Source organism: Schistocerca gregaria, chromosome 4 (genome assembly GCF_023897955.1).
Source record: "Schistocerca gregaria isolate iqSchGreg1 chromosome 4, iqSchGreg1.2, whole genome shotgun sequence".
Taxonomy (NCBI): Eukaryota; Metazoa; Arthropoda; class Insecta; order Orthoptera; family Acrididae; genus Schistocerca; species Schistocerca gregaria.
The window spans coordinates 307,996,813-308,008,436 of record NC_064923.1 but is presented as its reverse complement, the minus strand read 5'-3'; the positions used below and the strand labels follow the sequence as shown (position 1 = coordinate 308,008,436).

At 44.0% G+C, this 11,624-nt stretch overlaps 1 protein-coding gene and 1 pseudogene across 1 annotated transcript in view; both read left to right on the top strand.

Annotated features, from left to right (window-relative positions):
* The first annotated feature begins 1,007 nt into the window (after window positions 1-1,007).
* LOC126267698 (juvenile hormone acid O-methyltransferase-like) overlaps window positions 1,008-11,624 on the top strand; it is a 59,869-nt gene continuing 49,252 nt past the window's right edge. The window contains exon 1 of the mRNA XM_049973000.1: window positions 1,008-1,061. Within this exon, the coding sequence (XP_049828957.1) occupies window positions 1,008-1,061 (54 nt within the window). The remainder of the gene's footprint in view (window positions 1,062-11,624) is intronic.
* LOC126268288 (5S ribosomal RNA) lies at window positions 9,749-9,866 on the top strand (annotated as a pseudogene).

Sequence of the window (11,624 nt, the reverse complement as noted above, 5' to 3'; positions counted from 1 at the left end):
GTTAAAATTTGAACTGCCCGCCATTTGGGGGGGGGGAGGAGGGTGGATTAGGTTAGTGGGGGTAGCCCAATTGGCCTATCTTCCCTCCAAAATTCAACCTTTCCACCAGAAGTCGCCATGTTGGTTCAAATGGTTCAAATGGCTCTGAGCACTATGGAACTTAACTTCTGAGGTCCTCAGTCTCCTAGAACTTAGAACTACTTAAACCTAACTAACCTAAGGACATCACACACATCCATACCCGAGGCAGGATTCGAACGGCTATGTTGGATGACGTCATCGCCGACATCTTGGATAACTGTACTTTGGGTTGGAACTCCCCTTGCTCCAATACTAACATTATGTGACATACCAGCAACAATTCCATTGCATGGAAATACCATTATTTGCCCTCATGTACAATATGCAATTAATGTGTAAAAATCGAGATATTTCTGTAATCATGTGATGAAACGACGTGGATAGTCCAGCGATCTGGAAGTGCTACAATACTGTGGAACACATGTCGCTTAGCTATTTATGGTAGTTTCAATTAGGTCTATTTAGTTATCATCACATTATTCGTTTTTTATTTACACAATGACCTCCGACAATGAGCACTGAAACATATAATTGAATGTAAAACCACCTGAAGATGACCACAAGTTCGAAACCGGTCGTGCATTAAATAAAGCCAACTGCTATTGTGACTGGCCGCGGTTATTATTCTACACCCCGAACGTTATACTGTACATACGTCGACAATCAGAAATACTCGTTTTATGCAACAAAGACGATCACCTTGGGCGACAGACCTTGCAACTGGTTCCAGGAGGATAAGCGATAAATGTTTAGAGATGTCTTGAGCACTGTAAAAATATCGGAGTTCGAACACTTAGATCAACATGGGAGTTTTGTGAGAGGATAGAACCAAGTTTGAGGCTTGCAGTGTATATCATCAGGATAGACACATGTGGACCAAGATCATATGGAACGCAACATGCTTAATACAATACAATTCCGACACAATGTCTAAGAGTGCAGATTATATTCAGCTACAGGAAGATGGTGGAAGCTCAGAGGTGAGTTGCCACTGGGATTAAAATTAAAATTAAAAAAAAGTGGACATAATTATGAGGCATAAATAACACGTGATTGTAAAGGGTCGGTAGAAATATAATATAATATAATGATTATAAGAGAGTATGTATCCTGTTCTTGGAGAATGATGTATATTTTTCGTACAAGTTCGTACACTTTGTTACATTTCAGCATAAGGAATGTCTTGGCAAGTTCTCGGTACATAGTTTCCCTTACTAAGTAATTTAATTGCTCTTTAGTAATATTCGACGTATTTTACAATGAGACAGTAGGCTTTACTCTCTAATTTCGAAAGAAAATTGTCGTTTCCGATATACAGATAGTAGAATCGGTGATTTGCATTCGGGAGGACGAATATTCAAACCCGCGACTGCCCATCCTGATTTAGGTTTTCCGTGCTTTCCCTAGGCGGCTTCAGATGAATACCCGAATGCCGGGATGGTTCCTGTGAAAGGTCACGATCGACTTCCTTCCCTTATCTTATGAGGCCGATGACCTCGCTGTTTGAAGAAAGTTCTGGACTGTTCGAGCAAATAAGTTGGCCATCCAAATCGCACGATATGAAGCCATCGAGCATTTATGGGACATAATCGACTGGTCAGTCCGTGCACCGGTAACACTTTCGCAACTGTAGAGACTGCATGGCTCAATATTTCTACACGTGACTTCCAACGACTTGTTGAGTCCATTCCACGACGACTTGCTGAAGTACACCAGACAAAAGGAGGTCCGACAAGATATTTGGGAGGTATTCTACGACTTTCGTTACCTCAGTGTAGTTCCTCCTTTTTAGGAAACCCGATATTCCCCAATGGTTTGCTTGAGCTGTTCTTCAACTGCTTTCAACAGCAATCTCGAGAATTTCTTGCGTCTGGTACTCAGTAGAGAGATAAACTTGTTTGCCCAGAAACTTACCATAGCCTTTCTTGTGTACTGAATAAATGTTGATTTATTTCTAGTATTGTCAGATATAACTAAGATTTCATTCCGTTGCGTTTCGTCACGCAGTACTGTTAATGGCTTCGTTAGAGCACTGGAGAATATTTATCTTAGCAATAGGCGAATACCTCTTCAGAGTCATCCCTCAGGAAAGCTATATAGGACAGCTACAGGTAAATTTAATTTTGTGGTAAACGATGGATTAGAAGCAGGGATTATGGGACCGACCGATATGGTGCAATGGTGCAGTCACTGCTTGCAAACGCGGCGTACAAACCGTAATCTCACCATCCGGATCCAGCTTTCCTGCGCTTTCCTTAAACCAGTTAAAGCGAATAATGGCACGTTCCCTTGAATGTAGACTCTGCTTTTTCCTTTCTGTACTTGGTCAGACCCAGCTCGCGCGCTATCAGCAACGACCTCCTTCGTCAAGACTTTGAACTCCTGTCTTACCTTTTTATGAACGCGAGAACTATGTCTGTGGCATGCATCGTTTAAGCTGGCTTTCGATGATTACTCATGTTTATTTCTTTTTCGTGTAAAGTACCCGTTAGCCAGTGCTGACTGGCTCACGTCTCAGATAGTAACACGTGGCTGAAAGCGTGTTCTTCAGCGTCTTGAAGACAACCCAAAGAAGACTGCTTGCTTCACTCCAGTAGTCCAGACGTCATCCTAACAAGGACGCGGTTGCTGTAGCAGGTGGTAATGCCGGATTTCTTTCACAAGTTTGTTGCGAGTCTTACGCTTATTTCTAGAAATAGACTATAAGCGCTATTGTCGGTTCCTGGTCACTAAATATGACAGTTTTTCTCTAAACTTCCATGTAACTACACTCATCTTTTTTTGACCTGTCTACACTTAACCCACATCTCACAGCTCACGGCAACGGAACTTTTTCAGCCACTTTTCCTCTTTTCACTTGCTGCTTTTTCATAGTTGGTTTTTTTTTTTGTGCCCACATGACGAAACTGGTCTTCTCTATTCTATAAACTATCTAAATTTAATGCTGTGTGTTACTGCTACGGGTTTCTACATGATTTGACAAATACTAACGAGCATAGAATTTATTGCCGTTTTTGCTAATGGTGATGGTGAGACTTGAACACCTACAGAATAATTTTTTTTTTTCAGAATAAAGTGAGACATCACTACACTCGAGTTATCCAGAATAATAACACGAAAATTAGCCGCGGAACAATACTGTGTCATAACAAAAACTGTCGTTATTTCGCATCAGAATGAGAACAGCGGTTCAAAATATGAGTATGTTTAATACGATTCCTACGAATCTGTTCATCTACATCTTTATGGATGAGGAGCATTCGAAATGAACGGTACAAAGCAACTCTGTGGGTATAAATGAAGTCTTTATTTAAAAGTAATAACCAGAGGCCTTAGCATAGCATAGCCGAAAGATTCCCTGTTCTCAGAATTCAGTCTGCCGGCCGTTGTGGCCGAGCGGTTCTAGGCGCTTCAGTCTGGAACCGCGCGACCGCTACGGTAGCAGGTTCAAATCCTACCTCGGGCATGGATGTGTGTGATATCCTTAGGTTAGTTAGGTTTAAGTAGTTCTATGTTCTAGGGGACTGATGACCTCAGATGTTAAGTCCCATAGTGCGTAGAGGCATTTGAACCATTTTCTGAACCAGAATTCATGTGACAAGAATCAATCCACCACTGCTTCCTTCGGTACGACACCCGAATTAAGGCGTTCCTCTTTAAGATCTTAAGATCTTAATGAACTTAAGATCTTTAAGATCTTAAGGTCTTATAGCAGAGCAATAAAATGGTTCAAATGGCTCTGAGCACTATGGGACTTAACATCTTAGGTCATCAGTCGCCTAGAACTTAGAACTACTTAAACCTAACGAACCTAAGGACATCACACACATCCATGTCCGAGGCAGGATTCGAACCTGCGACCGTAGCAGTCCCACGGTTCCGGACTGCAGCGCCTAGAACCGCAGGGCCACCGCGGCCGGCTTAGCAGAGCAAACACATGAAGTCACAGGGCGACATGATCGGGCTGTAGGGTGAATGCTCTAGCTAGTTACATTTGTACTTGGTCATTGGACTTGGCGTGACCTTGGAAACGAGTGGACCTGCGTTATCGTTGAACAAAATCACTCCCTCTTCGAGAAGCTCAGGCCGTTTGCTCTTGAAAGACTTGCCTAGGCTACGGAGTGCCTCACCGTACACGTCGTTGTTAATGATTTTTGTGTTCGAGGAATTCGATGACCTTCGGACGTCGAAAAAGACGGTGACCATAGCCGTGCCTGCTGAGAGCACAGCTTTGCAATTTGTAGCAGAAGATGACGCATGCGCATAACCACGTCGGACACCACATTCTCGTCCCGATACGTCTCACTACGTTATCCCAAAGCGTCATAAGCAAATTTGAACCAGTCTCATTGTTACAACACTTTGTACCTTTTCATTTGAACACTCCTTACACATCAGCACTCTGCAAACCACTGTGAAATGCACGGCAGACGATACGCGCTACTGCACCTGTGGTTAGGACTTCTTCGTGTTACTTTTGAGTATGGGGCGCAGGAAGACTGTTTAAATGTCTCTGTGCGTGCTGTATTTAATCTAATCTTGCCCTCACGATCACTACGAGAACGATATGTAAAGGGATGCAGAACTATCGTAGACTTTTCATTCAAAGCCGACGCTTGAAAGAAACTAGGCCTTCTCTGGATATTTTACGTGTGTCTTCAAGAGTTCTTTCAACATCACTGTGACACTCGCGAGGGACAAACAAACTTGCTGCCCTTCTCTATTTACGTTTAGTATCCTCCGTTAATACGAGTCCTACATACTTGAGCAATGTTCTAGAATGGGCCGCATAAGTAATTTGTAAGCAATCTTCTTTGTAGACTGATCTCATTTCCTCAGTATTGTACCAATAAACGGAATTCTACCCCCTGCTTCACCCACGACTGAGCCTCTGTTAACGTTCCATTTCGTGCCCCTACGTTGTTTTACATGCAGGAATTTGTATGACGTTACCGATTCCACCTGTGACTCAGTGATACTACAGTCATAGGATACTACTACGTGTTTTCCTTTTGTCAAGTGCACAGATTTACATTTCTGGACATTTGAAGCAAGTTGCCAGTCTTTGCACCACTTTGAAATCTTATCAAACATCTGAATAAATATTTGTGCAGCATATTTCCATGCTGTACGTAACTACAGATAATTGCATCATCTGTAACATGTTTGAGGTTACTATTAAAATTGTTCGCAAGGTCATTAACATACAAACATGAACAGCGACTAGGGACCCAACATACTTCCCAGGGACACACCCGAAGTTATCGCTACATCTCTCGTTTACTATCCACCCAACATAACTTGCGGCATCCTCCTTCCAAAAAATTCTCAACTCAGTCACAAATTTCCCTTCGTACCCCTTACGATTGTACTTTTGCTGAAAAGCGTACGTATGGTACCCAGTCAAATGGTTTTTGGGAATCGAAAAACATAGCATCTGTCTGACTGCTCTAAACTTCAGTATCTACTTTGTATTATTCCTCCCTCAACGCATTCTGCAGTGTACGAGATGGATGCTCCATCTGCACTACAAGTCAGTCTCTTCAGAGCTTTCCAATTTTTATGTGTATGAATCTGGTTCGGTGAATATGCTCGCTATTCCGTTCGTACTATGTATTCGCCTTCCAGTGTCTCAACAGTGTGAGCGATTATGCTTGTAGGGACACATGTAGATGAATACTCTGCTTACCCAACTGCAGAAAAGTTGATGCCATTACCTTGTGATAAACTCTACTGGAAACGATGTGGTGCTCGTAGTTTGTAGACGATACTGCCGTAATAGTGACGATGAAGCACACTTTGACCGCGATGACGCATTCCTCTTTCTGTCTACACGAGAGTGTATGAGGATTTTGATGTAAACATCATGTTACATTACCGCCATTGGTTCGAATCACGGTGTCAGCCACACTTGAAAAATCAGCATCAGTGTATGAGGGGCAGTGAGGCGTGCCTCGGGAGTCAAGCGTACACTCTCCAGCACTGAACAATTGCCGAAAAATGTTTCCAACGGCAACGTGGGTATCTCTAACACCTGTAAGAACTACAGTAATTTGTGCAACAGTAGCTGCCATGTTCCATTTCGTTAGTTGAGATGTAAAACTGTTTTCTATGCATTATCGTAGTGTGCGCGACTATCCTGAGTACCAAAACCCTTATGCCCTTATCAGTCGCAATCACTACGTGAAAGAGAGTTGCAGCCGCTTCAGCCAGGGCTTTTCTCCATCTGTTATTCTCGTCTGAGTCTCTTGTTTCTTATGACCGAGGATGAGCTGGTAATGGTACGTAAAGTATAACGCTATCAGCCAAGAAAATCTTAGAATATGAAAGGCAATCTGAAGAGAATCAAAATTTGCAAGTGTTTGGATATTATTAAAAATACGCCCATAAAATTAAAACTACAAACAGTCAAAAACATTTTTTAAGAAATCGATGATGATATATTTTGAAACGAAAAAGACACTAAACTTTCCTGTACATGAAGGGACAGGGTAAGATCAAAGTACGGAAGGGAAGGTTGATTGGTTTTTTGGAAAGTAGGTGAGGAGGCGATGCACAATATTAGTTTGCGAGGACTGGAATGTGGGGGTAGGTGTAATGAGCTAGTTCTTATTTTGGAACACAAGAGCAGGGCAATGGAATTTAGGACTAAGGAAATAATTATCATTGGCGAACTTGAGGAGCTGCCCAAAATTATTTTACACAGGTATATCAGCAGTATAAAAGACATATAGCACTGGAGAGGGGACTTCACCCGAGCGTCTGGTTTTCCACGATCTCATTTTTCTTCTTATTCATACAACTGACAACTCAATAACACTGGCTCTAGCTGCCAGAGACTGTGGTCATGTGTGTGTGTGAGATGTGTGTGTGTGTGTGTGTGTGTGTGTGTGTGTGTGTGTGTGTGTGCGTGTGTGTGCGTGCGCGTGCGCGTGCGCGTGCGCGCGCTCGTTTGTGCATGTGTTGTCTATGTCCGACTAGGGTCTTATTGGCCTAAAGCTCGCTTTTTGTTGTGCCTGTCTGCGACTCAGCATCTCCGCTATATGGTGTGTAGCAACTATCCTTTGCGTAACAGCCGGGCGGAGTGACCGTGCGGTTCTAGGCGCTACAGTCTGGAACCGAGCGACGACTCCGGTCGCAGGTTCGAATCCTGCCTCGGGCATGGATTTGTGTGATGTCCTTAGGTTAGTTAGGTTTAATTAATTCTAAGTTCTAGGCGACTGATGACATCAGAGTTAAGCCGCATAATGCTCAGAGCCATTTGCACGATTTTTTACGTAACATTATTACTCTACAACAAGATTATGCACTGTGCACAGGAACCAATCCACATTTCTAATTGAGTGTCCCCGCCAAATTTTTCTGTTTGTATGCGAAGGCTAATCTCAAGAACTACCTTAGAGATTTTGATACGGTTTCCACTAACAGACAGATTGATTCACGAGGAAGACAAGTCGTCCGGGCTTAGATACTTGTAATTAGTGCTACCCGTGAAAAGCCGAGGCGGACCGCCGATATAATACGGCAATTCACTGCCATTGTTCTAGATTTCTGACTGATTTCAACTTAATTTTCTTGATAAGCGATGCTTCAGAGAGCTAGTACACATACTACTGGCACCAGTCGCTAGTAATGCACTCTACCAGTTATGAATTTAAATTTTTTTCCTTTGACTATTGTACTTAATGGTGTACATATATCATACATCGTACTTTAAAGAAATAACTACACATCGTATACAATCATCATTAGATTTTTGACGTTTACTGTTGGATACGGGGTTCCTCTAAAATTTTCCGCGCATTAAAAGCAGTAACTTCCCACATTCTCGTTGTTCATGCATATTTTGTAATGTCAAAATTTAAAAAAAAATGGTTCAAATGGCTCTGAGCACTATGGGACTTAACATCTGTGGTCATCAGTCCCCTAGAACTTGGAACTACTTAAACCTAACGAACCTAAGGACATCACACACATCCATGCCCGAGGCAGGATTCGAACCTGCGACCGTAGCGGTCACGCGGTTCCAGACTGAAGCGCCTAGAACCGCACGGCCACAGCGGCCGGCTTGTAATGTCAGTCATCAGGCTATTGTCTTCGTTTTATTTCTTTAGTTCTAGGAAAGTACTTTCTTAGTTCATCCACCATCTACTGCCCTAACTACAATGTGAGCTCGCTTCTAACTCATTTTCATTACAGCCATTGTTATGGCTTGGACGATTTATTCAAGAAAAAGAGTTTCACAAGTTGAGGAAGACAATAACGAGTAGATAAAATGGTTCAAATGGCTCTGAGCACTATGCGACTTAACTTCTGAGGTCATCAGTCGCCTAGAACTAAGAATTAATTAAACCCAACTAACCTAAGGACATCACACACATCCATGCCCAAGGCAGGATTCGAACCTGCGACCGTAGCGGTCACTCGGCTCCAGACTGCAGCGCCTAGAACCGCACTGCCACTCTGGCAGGCAGCGAGTAGATACACCTGGCCCTTACACAAGCAGTTATTCGCCTTTTCATTGACTGTTAAAGTTGCTGGGTGTCCTCCTGAGGAATTTGGTGCCAAATTTTGTCCAATTGGCGAGTTAGATCGTCAGTACCGCGAGATGCTTTGAGGATACGGCGATCTTGATGGCCAATGTAGGGTTTGGAAAGCACGAAGACAAGCAGTAGAAATTCTCGCCGTGGGGGCGTACATTATCTTGCTGAAATGTACGGCCACGATGACTTGCCATGAAGAGCAACAGAACGGGACGTAGCATACCGTGACGTACCGCTGTGCTGTAAGGTGCCACAGATGACAAACAACGGGCTCCTGCTATGAAATGAACTGGCATCCTAGACCAACACTCGTGGCTGTTGGACTGTTTGGCAGGCGCCAGTCTGGGTTGTATCGCTCTATCTGCGAGTGGAACAGCAAAGGTAAATGACAAGTTGTGGTGCTGGGTACCGTCCGCCATGCACCGCAATATGACCTTCGGAGAATCTATGTAGATGTAGATGTAGATGCAGAATTTCTTTTCTCCCTGTGGTGCAGTTACTGCTGGAAGTCAGGAATACAAATCCAACATCCAACTCCCAAATAAATGCGAGGCTTCTCATTAACAGCGTCTCGTATATTGTAGTCTTATTAAAATAAATGTGCGCTACTAAGTTGTTGCCTTATGCAGAACCTCACAAAAACATGGATGTGGACAATGTACAAAACCGTTCAGCCTTTCTAACAGACGTCAGCTGAATGTATCTATATAACAAGTTCTGTCATGTTCCCGTGACGTAATAGGCACTGTCACGGCTGCTCTTCCTCTTTGGAGCGCACGGAATAAACCGCCCGACCAGCAGCTACCGCGAACGTAGTACGATGTTTGTTGCCGTCCCAGCTTGCGGTAACGCTCGTCCCTCCATTTCATGATATGTGTGCATAAATAAAACATACACCCAAACAGTAGAATTATTTTGCAGTAGTACACTGCTAATCTAAGAGTAGGGAAGGAAGCGACAGTTTGCGAAAGACTAATCCCAGTGCCAGTTTAACATTTGACTCATGTTTCCTTCACGGTGTAATATACTGTAATGGACAGTATCAAATTGCTTGTGTCTTGTTGTAACTAAACTGAAGAACTCCTGTCGAACTTGCTGTATTAAGCTCTTCCATTAGTTATTAAGGCCACGACGTTGCCGCAGTGAATACACCGGTTCCCATCAGATCACCGAAGTTAAGCGCTGCCGGGCGTGGCCTGCACTTGGATGGGTGACCATCCGGGCTGTCATGAGTTGTTGCCATTTTTCGGGGTGCACTCAGCCTCGTGATGCCAATTGAGGGGCTACTCGTCCGAATAGTGGCGGCTCCGGTCAAAGAAAACCATCAAACGACAGGGAGAGCGGTGTGCTGACCACACGCCCCTCCTACCCGCATCCTCACCTGAGGATATCACGGCGATCGGATGGTCCCCATGAGTCATTTGTGGCCTGAAGACGGAGTGCTGAGTGCTATTAGCTATTAAAGTTTATGTGTCCTATTTGAATTTCTGTGTTATGAGTAAAATGTTAATGGTCCACATTTGTGGCACTGGCACAAATCTCTTGTTTATAATAGTTCGCGAGTCTGAAACAACCTCTAGAGCTTCTGAGTATAGTTTTGTTTGTATGAATCTTCTTGTTCTTTCAATTCTGAGCTTTCCATCATTCTGGTGAAGTCGAAAGTAAGCTGTAGTACTGATACACACTGAAGACCCAAAGAAACTGGTACACCTGCCCAGTATCGTGTAGGGCCCCCTCGAGTATAAGAAGTGCCGCAGCACGACGTGGCATGGACTTGTCTGAAGTAGTGCTGAAGGGAATTGACGCGATAAATCCTCCAGGGTTGTCCATAAATCGGTAAGAGTACAACTACGTGAAGATCTCTTCTCAACAGCACGTTGCAAGTCATCCTACACATCCTCAATAATTTTGATGCATAGGGAATTTGGTGGACAGCGGAAGTGTTTAAGCTCAGATGAGAGTCCCTGGAGCCAAGGTGCAGCAGTTTTGGACGTGTGAGATGTAGCTTTGTCCTGATGCAACTGCCCAAGCTCTACGGAATGCACAATGGACATAAATGGATGTAGGTTATCAGACAGAACGCTTACGTACGTGTCACCTGTCGGAGTCGTATATAGATGTGTCAGGAGTCCCATATCACTCCAGCTGGACACGTCCCACACCATTACAGAGCCTCCACCAACTTGAACGGTCCCCATCTGACATGCAGGGTCAATAGACTCATGAGGTTGTCTCCATACGCATGCACGCCCACCCGCTCCATACCATTTGAAACGAAATTCATCCGACCAGGCAACATGTTTCCCGTCATCAGCAGTCCAATGTCGGTGTTGACGAGCCCAGGTGAGGCGGAAAGCTTTGTGTCACGTCGTGCAGTCACCAAGGATACACGAGTGGGTCTTCTGCTCCGAAAGTCCACATTGATGGTGTTTCGTTGAATGGATCGCACGCTGACGCTTGTTGGTGGCCCAGCAATGAAATCTGCAGCAATTTGCGGAAGGTTTGCACTTCTCTCACGTTGAACAATTTTCTTCAGTCGTCGTTGGTCCCGTTCTTGTAGGACCTTTTACCGGCAGCAGCAATGTCGGAGATTTGATGTTTTACCGGATTCCTGATATTCACGGTACACTCGTGAAATGGTCGTACGGGGAAATCCCCACTTCATCGCTACCTCGAAGATGCTGTGTCCCATCGCTCGTGCGCCGACTGTAACACCACGTCCAAACTCACTTAAATCTTGATAACTTGCCATTGCAGCAGCAGTAACTGATCTAACAACTGCGCCAGACACTTACCGACCGCAGCGACGTATTCTGCCTGTTTACATATCTCTGTATTTGAATACACATGCCTATACGAGTTTCCTTGGCGCACCAGTGTGTCAACTCATCTGCGTAGTAGCATAGGGAGACTCAATCTGTTGTTATAGAACTGCTGTTGGAACAGCAGTTTTTAAAATTTCGTCAGAAGTTTTCTCAAAGTCAATTAACCCCAGGCATA